Below are 13,944 nucleotides of genomic sequence, written 5' to 3'. Positions count from 1 at the left end.
TGGCCGAGAGTATGGGATGTTTAGCGGAAACGAGGTTTACCGAGTTTTTCCGCTTAACAATCTGCGCGTGGGTTGGGGTGAACCATTGTCACACGTGCGGCTATGGTATATGCTTTTTCTCCCACCTCAGTTTAAGAAAATTAAGAAAAAAATTTTTTTTTGCTAGAATTCTTTTGTGCGTAGTGGATACAAATGCGTATGGATATGTGATAATTCGTGGTTGTCATGGATATGCGCGCAGTGATTCAGATTATGTTAATAGTCAGATCGGTCTTTAAGTAGTTTTGAGGAGAGTGAAGCATTTTTTTGCTAGAATTCTGTTGTGCGTAGTGGAAATAAATGCGTATGGATATGTGATAATTCGTGGTTGTCATGGATATGCGCGCAGTGATTCAGATTATGTTAGTAGTCAGATCGGTCTTTAAGTAGTTCTGAGGATAGTGAAACATTATTTATTGAAAGATGCGTGAAAACTTTTTTATGGGGACAACTGAAGCGAGAATTGATTAATAAGCATTCTAAATATTGCCACAAGACAATGTTTCTATGATGCTACAGACCACAGTCTTCAACAAACGAGTTAATTACAATGTGATGACCATTAAAAAGGAGTTCCATACGGGTACTTGTTTTAGCATTGTCCGAGGGCAAGATAAGAATTACTAGCATGGTTAAATTTTTGGATCTACTTATCTGAGTTGGGGGAAAAATTAATCAATTTATAGACTTTCTGTGTAGCTAAATTATTAGTTTAAGGTTTCTGGTTGCAATACACCGCATTATGAGTTTGTATTTTTCTAATCCCTGCATTTTCCTTAAATTACGTAACACATGTGATACAAAATATTCAAGAAAGTGCTCAAATTAACCTCAAGGAATTTAAAATGCCACGTTGTATTATGATTTTCAAACAGGTTATGAGAAAACGCTCGGCGAGTTTACATACGCCGACGGCGACATTAACGATATCATAATTAACTGTATGGCGGACTCGTCACTCGTCGGAATATCCGGCCGCATCTCATTTAAAGATGGGGGCGCTGATCCTGACAAGAGCATGGTGTTACAACGCATTCAAGGTACTTTTGTAATTGTCAAGGGTCGGTTTTACAGATCCGGGATTCAAAATAGTTAGTATCCTTATCGTTGGCAATACTATATATAACTAACATGATATTACCTCGACTGCTATTTCGAAAACCAATGGTGTTTTATGGTACCCGTAAAGTCATTTGCATCATGGTTTGCGTCGTGCAATTGTTTTTGCAGTTGCCATAACTGACAAATCGGTGGGGCTATAATAATTTAACTTGGAACACTTGTTATAGGAGACAATTTGCATGTGTTTTGCATGTCAATCAACGAGACGCTGTATAATTGCTGTTTTAATGATATTATTAATATGTGTTATGGAATCATCTTTATTATCCACAAGGCATCTCGAAAGCTGTATGTGTCTTAATGCATCCGCGTTGCCTAAACAAAGGAAAGTAACAAACAACTGAGATTACACACAACTAATCATTTCGTCATAAGGTTTATTCACTAAACCGTTGCTTTTCTACTTACCATTTCCTTGCTATTATATATAGCATTATGTGTCATAACATACTAAGCAAACACTTAATATAGTACAACTACTAATTAAGGAATGAATTGCGGGGTTAATGTCATTATCGGGGTATGAACGCAGTTGGGTTGGTCAATGTGTGTGGAGTCCGAAAGAATGGAAGTTGAGGTGTAAATATTGATGTATGAACGTATGTATTCAATTTCCAAATATATCTGTTGTGGTTTTGTGTTCTTAAAATGTTGACAATTATATGGATAGTGATATTAAGAGTATATATTTTAAATATTATGTCTGTATTTATACGGTAATTTATAAAGGTTGCAATGTAGGGTTATGATTCCAGCCTTAGAATACTGATTCATTTTAGGGTTCATTATACAAGGAAGAAGGAGACAATATATGTAAAGTTATTGAATTAAATTAAGCATAACTCTTGCCATAGAACTTAATAAATACCCACTTGTAAAAATTTCTGCATTTAGTTTGGTATAAACGTTAAAAGTCTAGGTAGAAGGTCTTTAATGTTTTAGAACATGCCTTAATTTTGATAATATTATGTTTGAAACGTTCGTTTTTATCCTGCCATTAAACAAACTGACTACCGGATTCAAATGAAACTGTTAACGCTGTTGCCTATTTTACGAATTTTAAACATTTTGAACTGTCACTGCAAAAAGCATCCACTTTATGTTTATAATTCTACTCGTATAACCGTTCGTTCTAATGATACAATTTATCGTCGTTTGATCAATTACTGTTTCCTAATGAAAAGAAAATATATTCCTTGAAGTTCTATTTATTTCAGGAGGAAAAAGGGTGAATGTCGGTTATGTTACACAGGCGACTAATACCAAGCAAATAAATTGGCTGAAAGGAGTATTGAAATGGAAAGGTATAACACCTTCAGGGCTTTTTCACCTTCTTTGCTAGGGGCCGAAATTAAGCTACTTCACAATTGGGAAAAATGGCATATTTTTCCCCAAAAGGAAGATCTTACTTCAAAAATTTACAATAAAAAATTATTCTATTTGAGCAAATTATTCTTTTTATCTTTTAAGTTAACATCAGAAGAATGCTGTATAATTTAAATGTTATTCGAGGACCAATTAGTCCATATATTGTTATCAATTCTTTCCCTCGATTTAGAATCAACTCTATGAAGATTAAAACTAATCTCTCTCCCTCCCTTGTCATTGCGTCATGTTAAAAAAGTGCAGTCAAAGTCTCCCCCCAATAAGATCTGCATGTGTATCAATTGGAAGTCGATACATTTTAGACCTTTCAAACTTGACCCTGTGTAGTGTTTGTACACATTTCATATTAAAAAGGTCATAAAATTTATGAAAAAAATCAGCTAGGAGTAAACTCACATGTATGATATGAGCCTGTTTTTTGTAACATGAGTTCCAAGTTTCATATGGATACCTTGACCTGTGTTTAAAAGGTTTCTTAAATCCTCATATGTGAGATTTCCCATTTTGAGACATTTACGCATTTAAATTTCCCAATTTGCAGAATTTCACACGTTTAAATTTCCCAAAATGAAAAGGCTAGGCCTCTTCACAATTTTTGGTGAATAAGCCCTGGGAACTTTCAACCTATCAACCATATTATAACCAGTTAAATAGTTTAAATCATTGCGTCTTTTTCACCGGCACAAGAAAATTGAATTACTGACGTAACAGATCATTAGCTTTAAAGCTTCCTTTTCGATCCTGTCTTGAGTACTCTGTTTTGTACATATATCAATTGCCTTTCTACATTCCGAGTATTATTGCCACAAAAAATCCTTATATCCTGCTCAAACTTGGCATATTATCTGGAGAGTGAAAATGTTTTTTTTAAATAAATATTGTAAAGCATATAGTATTACAGATAGGACTGTAAACTAAAAGTACTGTGAAATAAACAAATATGTTGAAATCGTGCTCGTCCTATTATCATTATTGAAAATTAGTTATAGTATTTCTACTCACCGTATAACATTTCTGTTTAAAAACAATTGAGCATGAAAAGGGTTTAGTTCATATATTACAAATTATACGAATTGATTCAAAGTGAGCCACAGCGACCGTGATAATTTACGGGAATTATTTGTAATAACTATAACCGACCTATATATTATCGGTTAAACGCACATAAGGTATTTTATTTAAAAGTATGTTGATTTTGGGTGCCTAGCAAACAATGTTTATTATGTGTCATTTGAAATTGTTTTTAAATGCTTTGAAAAGGTTTTTGAAAATATCACTCAAAATTATTAACCGATGCCCTATATAAATGTAATTCACTATTTTTGACTGTTTTACAAATAGTAAATAACATTACAATGTTTTGAACTATTGAGAGTTTGAACTGTTAAACGCGCGTGAGGCACCATCATAGGTAAATATAAACTGCATATCGTTTAAACTCGTGAATTTCCGGTATTTGTAATTAAAATCAATATGTGAAACTTCAATATATTCGCTTTACAAAGGCATTTGTCTCTTTCGTGTTTAAACAAAATATATAATCAGGGGCCGTATTCAATAAGCATCTTAGTGAATATTTTCAACTTAGTGAGAATTTCGTAATTTTTGACAATGATTATTTTAAATACCCGCTACTTTTCATCAGATTTATTCATATGCATATATTGTTTAGACCATTTTCTTGCTTATTTTCATATTTTTGGTGTACAAACATTGTTCGTTTTCTTAAAATTCAAATTAGAAAAATGGCAATTTTTCACTAAGTTGAAAATTATTACTAAGATGCTTATTGAATACGGCCCCAGGTAATAAAACAATTGTTGCATTGGCATTTGTAACAGTGAAAACTTTTGCCCCTCGGTGTCGGTGATGACATTCTAAACTGTTGCCTTCGGCCTATCTGACTCGGGACGTCAGTTCAAAAGTCATCCTCTCCACCTCGGGACAACAATTTTGACTGTTACACAAATGCCCATGCAACAACTGTATAATGTTACAAATAATTATTTTTAGAACGGACATTGAATTTACATAGTATTTCCCAGCGAACAATACCTGTTAAGATAATACCAATTGACTATGGTTTGTTTGTACATTGAATATCTTAGGGCGTTTTTGTTGATACCAAACCAGTTTCAGTTTTGGTTTCAATGGTTTCAGCAGTTACGAAACCGGTTTTGATAGTTTTGCTTGAAGTAACAAGTGCATGGTTTTGTGTACATTATCAATAAAATGGCGGAGCTACTGAGCCACACAATTACTAATATAATTCTTTTCATTCAGCTCATTTGCCCATTGTAAGGCATTGTTATCTAAAAGATTGAGTTTCAACAAACGTGGTTGATCAATTTCCGCCATGTTGTTTTCGAAGTAAACTAGTTTTCGGATGGAACGAACCGATGAAACCGCCTCCGGTAATGGTTTCGATAGTGTCAAAAACCGGTTTCGGTTTTCATTAAGAAACGATTAAAACTGGTTTTGGTTGTATTTGAAACAGTTACAACAAATCACAGTTCGTGAAACCGATATAAAACCGAAACCAGTTTACTGCCAACAAAAACATTAAGTTTGACGTCACTACCAAATAAATAAATCGACTTGTTTACACAGTCAAAAATCGCTACACTTTGATTGGCTAGTTTGATGTCTTTTACATTAAGTTGCTTGAACAATAATATCTCCCACATGCGGATGTATATAACTTTGTCGGTTTAAGATGGTTATAGCAGACAAATTGTCACTCCTCGAAGAAATTTTTTAACTCCATTATATTTCTTTTTCGTCTTTGATTATGGTGGGATTTCTTTGAGTTTATTTTTAAAGATAAAGCTAAAAACGAAGTACAAGGCGACGTTTTATAGACGCTAAAACAATCCGTAAAAATACTAGACAACACTTCAGACTTGCTTGGTATAAAAAAAAGAAAATGCTCCTATCCAACATGGCTTAAGACTAATGTCTTTGTTCTTACTTACCTGTATAAACACGACGGCCATTACAAATTGAGACTACATATTTCTTCCAGACAACAAAATACCACGTGACTCTACATACGTGACCTACCGAGAGATCACCATCCCTCCAGTAATGTACATAGCCTTGTGCACCTTGGCAGCCTGTGGGATTATCCTGGCTCTCTCCTTGTTTGGGTTCAACATTGTGTTCAGGAGAAACAGGTACGTTAAAACAATACAAACTTTCTTAAAAAGGGGTAGGCACAATAGTCCAGAACTAAGCAGAGGTTCTGTTTAAACTTACAGCCATTAAGACTATACTAATATTACACGAGAGACCCCCAATGTAAAAGTCGTGTTAGTGGGCAATAGGTCTAACACAAGACAAAAGCTGACCACGTGACATAACGATTCGAACGAATCAACATCATGTTCGGTAAAAAGAAACACGTGTATGCACAACAATTGTTCTTTCAGGGTTTAAATTGGTACACAACTAATGTGAACTATTTCGCATTTCAAAGCGACCGACGACGCAATACCTCTACTTTTTTGTCAAAAACCGACGACGTGCAACGTGTTGATGGGATGAGTTTCCTGATAAATAAATTGTGTGACTTACTAAGCAGTATGATTGTGGTATTTATTAGTCATATATAAACATGTATATGTTTTTCTAATGCTGTAAGACAACATTTATCGGAAAACATGTTTCAATTGTGCTTGCGGAAAAAATGAGAGAGGTTGGCCATTGTAACTTTCTAAACTTCTTTTTCCTATAACCAAATTATTTTTGCTTTTCGTAATAACAGAATTCAAAAATTTCATATTTCTATAGAATTTTGGCCTCATGTGTAGGATTATATATACCCTGTGGATAGAATTTACATTCTGGAACTTCCGTTTGATAGGCGAACGTGGTAACTATACATATTAGCATATTTTTGGACCAAAAAGGTTTTTTATTTTTTTCAATAACAAGAATTTTTGTATTCTATTATTACGAAAAGCATTTTTTTTTTATCATTTGGATAAAAATATGAATTGCTCAACATATCGCTCATTAACAAGGTATAGTGTTCAATTTTACTCAAAGTCTGCCCTATGTATTGTAAAAATGATATGGAAATATCAAACTTACAGCGATTTATCCAAAACAAATTATAAAAGCGAAATATATTTGCTTCTTGCAATAACCAAATGTGACGTGACAAACCACGTGGTATGTCTACACTGTAATGTGCGGTCATTTCATATTCATATTTCGAGTCCTGCCTTTTAAGTATCTATTGAAGAGAATGCCAACACGAAACATGTATGAACGTTTTATTCATAATTGTTTTATGAATCATACCAATGTTGAAGAGCATGTCATGCTTTGTGTTACCTCACACACTTGTACAAGACACAGTAGGGCGTCAATATGAAACGGTTTTTAAATATGTATATAATTATTTTAATTTAATCCTATGTGTCAACCAGTAGTCGACATATCGTTTACTATTTTTTTCTAGATCAGTGAAGATGGCCTCTCCGAACATTAACAACGTGTTACTGTTTGGATGTATGATGTGCTACTCAACTGTCTTTCTCAAACCGACAGAGACGACGCATGGAGCTGTTTGCAAGGTGATGTCGTGGTCCTTTTAAGCTTGCCTGTGTGTCGAAGAAAAAATACAACACATCATCCTTGCACAATACAAAACCAATTCAAGATTTTCATTCAAATCTTGGAAAATGCTTTGCATGTGACAATTTTTGCATTTATAGGAAGAACCATCATAGTTATCAGGAGGAAACCATTAGGAACAACATACACGTATTTGCGATCACTACGGGACGCTCTTGTTTGTTACTTAAGTATATTTCTACTGATGATTATGGAAAATGTAAACTATGGAATAGTTTGTTTACAACGTTACATATATCATTTTATAATAAACAGTTTCAATTAAACCGATACGTTTACATCAAATATTCAGAAAATATGGCTGTGATATGTGAAGGCAATGTGGTTTCATGCAAAGTTACGGTCCTTTAATGTTAAATTTTTAATGTACTTATTGTCCAGGATACCACGTAGGCTTGTGCAAGGTATGATGGTACTGTTTCAAGCATTGCCAATGAATTGTGAAATATCGACACTGTCAATGTCCTGAAATTTTTTCCCAAAACTCACTTGTATATAATAAATGCGTATTCCATTTTTGTTGTAGTTGCCATTTTGTTTATAAACTTGCACTGTTACATGGGTATTCAATTATTGTTTTAAACAGCACTGTTTCTTTTCATAATTAGCATACATGTATATGGGGTTTTCATGCTTTTCAAATACAACTTTAATTAGACCGACATGGAAAAGGTAATATTAATATATTATCTTTGAAATATGCATTTTTCACATACATATAAGCAACAAGGCTACAATAAAACACTATTAACTTCAGGGACAAACCCAGTAGTTTTTTTTATAAATCCTTAGAGACACAAGGTAAGGGCCAAAATTTAACAAGAGATACAAACGTACGAACACCACCAATCCACGTAAAAGTTGATGTTGGAATGGACAAAACTGTATTCGATAGTGTTTTACATCTTTCCTTTTGTAAATGTTTGGTTCTGTTAGTTTATCCTTTTTCTACTTGTATAGGCTCGCGTCTGCCTCTTCTGTATCGGGTTTACAGTGACATTTGGTGCGCTATTCACTAAAACATGGCGAGTTTACAGAATTTTCACCAACAAAAAACTTCTTAGAATGGTAAGAGTTTTAAACAACATCTTAATGGTATCGTGTTGCAACAAATCAAAACGCACGAACAGTCTCTAAATATTTGTATTAAGGTACGTAATATCTGGTTTCAAATTTTAATAATTTATAAAACCCACTTTTTACGAGAAACACAACGGCCAATGCTCATTTGGCTTTCATCTGAATCATGTGTCGACATTATTATCGACAAGCATTTTTATTTGCATCTTTTGTTTAATTTCGACTGAGTTCCCTGTAAATTGCCCCTAAACCGAGTTAATAAAAACAAATTTACTTAACAATTGTTTTAAACATTTCTAGACAATAAAAGACTACCAACTTCTTGCAATAATCGGTATCCTAGTTGCTGTGATTACCGGCGTCCTTATTGCATGGGAGGCAGTTGGGCCGCATTCGGTGGTAGTGCAGTACCTAGAAAAAGAGGTGACCTTCGTGTTATACTGTTTGTATAAAGGTGTTCTTAGAGAAGTCAAACTCTAACATTGTAATCATAATGATATAAAGACATTAAAACGACAGGGACAAGCTCAATATAGTATTTAGTATGTTTAAAAGTCGATATGCAGATATTAACTATTATTTGATTTTTGTTTTCAGGTGCATATGGAAGGAAACGACGCTGAAATTCGACCGTTTGTGCGCATGTGCAGGTCTGATTATTCGGTGTACTTCGGCTGGGCCATCTACATTATAGAGGGCTCCCTTCTGTCGTTTGGAGCATTCCTTGCCTGGGAAACACGACACGTAAGGTCATCCTTTACAATGCCTTATCATATTTAAAACATGACCCGAACACCATCTGTGAGTCGGTACGTAGGGGTATTTGATGAAAATCATATGCTCCAACATGTATTGCTTCGCTTTAAAACATTGGTTGGAAAACCACACTTAAAATCATTCAACGTATTCATTACGACAGAGAAAAAAGGCACGAAATGGAAATCGTCTGTGAAGGACCTAATTAGTCAGGTAATATGTCATCGAATTCGCCCAACTGTAATGTTTGCTAAGCAGTAACTGCTGAAAAGCTTATTAAGAAGATGCTATCTTAGACCTTTAACATGCGTCTGGAATCAATGCCGTACATTTCTTTTACCATGAATATGAGTCTGGTAAATGGATTGCGAAATTTGAGACCATAATTACAGCCGGCAATTAGGGAGGCGCTATTTTAAACCATTCAGAACAATGTTAAATAACCTATAATTTCATCTACGTTACAGTATGCTTTGTTAATAAGTCTGCTTACAATATTTGTTCCACATGACGTCCTTATTCTGCATTTACGATTGCAAGTCTTCGTTGAAAGTTTCTTATGACACCAGTGTTTTTCTACAAATGGCTCCGACTTACGTTAACAACATAGATAGTATATAAATAGCTTACCTTAGCAATGCTTGCAAAATATATTTTTCCAAACATTCAGGTCATGGCATTTGTTGCCATCATCATTCTTAATAAGAACAACTCTATAATTCGTACAACACTTCAAGGCTACCCAGACTGTAACTTTTTCAGCGTTCAAGAATATCTCATTATAATAATTTCAATTCTACAATACCTACAGTTCTTTTTATTTACGTGGACATTGAGAGGGAAATAGGCTTCGTCTAAATCATCCATTTTACAAATGACTGCTTGAAATGTTTTTACGTTTCAAATGATAAATGCTATGAAAACAATTTATGGTGTATGCTTTAAATCCTTCTTTAGAAGTCTAAAAACACTGGTAGAACTTGCAGCGTTGTCAATGTCAACTAACACCCGAAGAACAGACCTTTCAGATGTTTTACATATCGTATATCTTCTTTAGTTCCACATACTTCTCATTTTAAAACGGGACGTAGACATCAATGGTTGTTAGGCCGCCGGTCTGTCTCTTGGCCCTCTTCAAACCTCTTTTGTTTTATATTCAACACTGAATTCAAATATTTATTGTTATGGTTCTGATATTAACGGTAATTGATGATTTGCTTTCGTTGAATGATTTTACCACTTCTGGACAATTCCCTGGATTGTGCCATATTAAAAGCCCGGCCAACAGGAAATTAGGAAAAACGTAGTTTTTAAAGGGGACATATATTATGAAACACCCTATTTATATGAGTCGGGTATTTTTGAGGCGCTTTTTCTGGCTCGAAACATGGGTCGGGGGTCAAGAAGGGACCATTTTAGTCGGCTCTTATGGGTCGGGTTTGGTGCCAAGGATGAGGCGTTTTAAAACATATGTACGAGTCAGGTGTCAAGCAGGCGCAATTTAAGACAATGCGTACGAGTTTGTGTCCAGTGTCAAGGAGACGCCAATAAAAACCATACGTAAAAGAAGAGTGTCAAGTAGGCGCCATTTAAGACCAAACATACAAGTCGGGTATCCAGAAGGCGCTATTATAATAAATAAAAAATGAGTCAGCTCTAAATGATGCACCATTTAAGAAAACATAAACGAATGAATCAGGTGTCAAGGATGTGAAATTTTAGAACATAACAGCAAAGAACGATCATGCTCTACACTAACGAGTATATTTATTATATGTGTCATGAAATATACTTAATCTTTAAGTTAATTTAGCTGTATTATATAATTTAACTAATATCAATTTAGAAAAAAAACTATTGGTACTTGTATACGGAATGTAGGCTTTGCTAGTATGGGGCATTTGATTGATTTATTACTATTTGTTCAATGTAAAGCTTTAAAAGCTGTGCTCGAGTTGTACATTAAGATAATTAGGTTTTTGAAATGAAAAGCTGTAAGGATGATTTAAACTGGTTCGTATTAGTCCCACAGCTTGTAGCTATACAGATTTCAATAACACACATATATCTGACACGGCTCGTCTAAGTGAAAAAATAAGCAAACACTTCGCTGTGCTTCATCAGTTATGCAATGCGTTGTACACAGCGGTATCAATTTTATGCATTTTTAAAAAAAATAATCTTGCAGTTGTATCTGGTGTCTTGAGATGTAAAGCATGTTTGCACAATATAACAACTACTAATAAAACAATGTAAACTACTTGTACAAGGCCAGTAGTCATTAATTCAAAAACCGTTTTTAGAGGCACTAGTTAAGGACCCAAACGACACTAACAGAGAAACACAAACGTACACACACCATAAACAGACCATATCGCATCAAAATAGCCTTTCCCGATAAATGATGAGTATTTTTTAAAAATTGTGTACGTTCCGAACCGCTGTTTGCAAATTTAAGTCCAATCAGTTTATATTATGTGAGGACGCTGTCCCACAATGACGCTCGTTATCTTTCGACTGTGATCCTTAAACCAATTAAATATGAAATACCAAAACGACATTAAAAGAGACTCAAATACTTACACACAACACAAACAGACCAAGACACGCATCGAAAAACCCTTTCCTGATAAATGATAGCATTTTCGCTTTGAAACGGTCAGTCAAACTCGAGTTCCCTGCACGATCCTTTAATAATATATTGTAAATTGGAACTCAATCGATTTATTATTGTGTACGTTCCGCACCGCTGTTTGCAAATGTAAGTAGAACATATCGTGTGAGGACGCTGTTCCCCAATGACGCTCCTTATATTTTGACTGCCGTCCGTGGATCATCTAAATATTTCATGACCTGCCTGTAAATAAATAGTTATACTACTTTAAGAGCAATATTTTTTTGCGGCGTAGTAACTTTTCCGATGTGTTTAAAGTATATCTAATGAAACACTACAAATTAAGATGTCCATTAATGCCATATGAATAAAGATAAACACAAAGTCCTTCTTGACGAAATTCTCAATAAAATAAAATAAGACATAACAAACCCTGTAAATAGGACCATTTAGTCCATTAGTTAAGCAAAACATCCAGAAGTTCTCAAATTTTCTTTTAGGAAGTCTCCCAAAAATCCGGATGATAAATTCCCTGAACGCTTACGACCATGAAACTTTAATGACAATTACATTGCAGTTTGTTACGACGCACAAGACAATGACCAATAAGACATTGAACTAGAAACACAAATGTGTGAACACCACTCAGACTACACTCATATTTGTTGAATGTGTTGTATACGTATTTTAAAGGCTACAAATGTGAAAGCATTTAATGCAGAAAAAACAGTTCGATATGTTATGTTATGTTATTTTAACCGTATATCAACATTGTAACTTAATAGCGAGAACAAGTTGTTGTTTTTTATTTGTCGTACGTTAAATCATGAGCAGTTCAGTTGCCAAAATATTGGAACTAAATTTATTTAGGTTCTATTTTCCATGAACATTTTCAGGTAAAGATCGAGGCCCTGAACGACTCTCAACAGATTGGCCTCTGTCTGTACAACGTGGTCGTCCTGAGCGCGGTTGGCCTCACCTTGTCTCTTCTCCTGGAGAATGAGGTTGTCATGCTGTATGGGATCACGTCCGGATGTATCATCATTGGAACTACAGTCACACAGCTTGTGGTATTTCTACCAAAGGTATACGACATCATTGGATAACGGTTTGCATTAGCATGGCTATTAAATCTTATTTTGTAACAATACATTTTTTTATTCCTAGAAAGGAAGATAAGTGAGTATTCAATCAATTATTAATTCGTTAACAAATTTAAACATATATAATGTTCCACGTTGTATTCTAAATGGCGTGGAGTATGTAAAGTTGTATCTTTGTTCGTAATTAAGGAGATGCTACTTGTCACATAATTGAATATCCAATCCCATTTACTTCACGAACTTATAACAAGTCGATTTGACATTGTATAGTCTAGAGTTAAGATTGTTTGTTGTAAACGAATGTCAGTCCCTTATTTTAATGGCCATAAGAATACAAAAAAATAAAATATTCCTCGTTATCGAATATCCCCATATACTTCGCACACTTATGGCAAACAAGACAAGACACTTAGGCCTAGCTAGCGAATATGATAAATGTTTGGTTAAAGACATGTTGATTGTATATAAACATACCCTGTTATGAAATGTTAAACATTTAATTGTTTCAGATACATGCTGTTCACTCAAAGGTTGAATCTGCAGTACAAAATAACGGCGCCATGTTCAAATCGAATACCGGATCAGGGCCGGCAACCAACACTAAGGCTACGGATGACCATACATCGGATAAACAGTAAAATAAACAAACAATGCCAAGTAAAGGAAAACGCTGATCGGGCATTTTATTCAACCATTAGGGAAAATGATACCAGACCTAGCTAAGCAGTTCGTTTAGGCATTTTTTTATAGTTTTTTTTTTTTTGAAGAGGATAACACAACTAGCATGGCTGATAATGGATTTACCTCGGATAACCTGTAAAGGTTAAAATATGGACAACTTTAAAAACAAACGTTGGTCAGGTATTTCATTTAACCAATGGGGAAACGAATCTCACGACAAGCATGTCGGATAATGGCCTTTCCTCGGATAACCTGTAAAAGTTAAAACATAGACTACTTTTAAAACAGCATTGATCGGGCATTCCATTCCATTAATAAGGAAACGAATAACATAACTAGCAGGGCGGATAAGAGCCTTACTTCGGATAACCTTTAGAAATTAAAACATTAGCAACTTTTTAAACAAACAATTGTCAGGCATTTCAGTTTAATAATAAGGAGACGAATAACACGACTAACAGGACGGATAAGAGCCTTTCTTCGGATAAACTGTAGATGTTAAAACATGGATATCTTTAA

General features: G+C 34.5%; 1 protein-coding gene across 1 annotated transcript; it reads left to right on the top strand.

The window, feature by feature from the left end:
• Positions 1–982: 982 nt before the first annotated feature.
• On the top strand, positions 983–13,382 carry LOC128227261 (gamma-aminobutyric acid type B receptor subunit 2-like). The gene is made up of 9 exons (XM_052937625.1): positions 983–1,079; positions 2,379–2,465; positions 5,573–5,723; positions 7,016–7,130; positions 8,152–8,259; positions 8,572–8,694; positions 8,869–9,015; positions 12,538–12,726; positions 13,254–13,382. The coding sequence occupies exons 1-9, from the start codon at positions 983–985 to the stop codon at positions 13,380–13,382; spliced, it is 1,146 nt and encodes a 381-aa protein (XP_052793585.1).
• The last annotated feature ends 562 nt before the right edge of the window (positions 13,383–13,944 follow it).

This window comes from Mya arenaria, chromosome 1 (genome assembly GCF_026914265.1).
Source record: "Mya arenaria isolate MELC-2E11 chromosome 1, ASM2691426v1".
Classification (NCBI taxonomy): Eukaryota; Metazoa; Mollusca; class Bivalvia; order Myida; family Myidae; genus Mya; species Mya arenaria.
This window is presented reverse-complemented; position numbering and strand designations above follow the sequence as displayed.

Excerpts from the sequence above, each read along its gene's own strand:
- LOC128227261 (XM_052937625.1), top strand. The coding sequence starts at position 983 with ATGGCGGACTCGTCACTCGTCGGAATATCCGGCCGCATCTCATTTAAA. Across the intron at positions 1,080-2,378 it reads GGTGTTACAACGCATTCAAG|GAGGAAAAAGGGTGAATGTC; the intron begins GTACTTTTGTAA and ends TATTTATTTCAG. Across the intron at positions 2,466-5,572 it reads AGGAGTATTGAAATGGAAAG|ACAACAAAATACCACGTGAC; the intron begins GTATAACACCTT and ends TATTTCTTCCAG.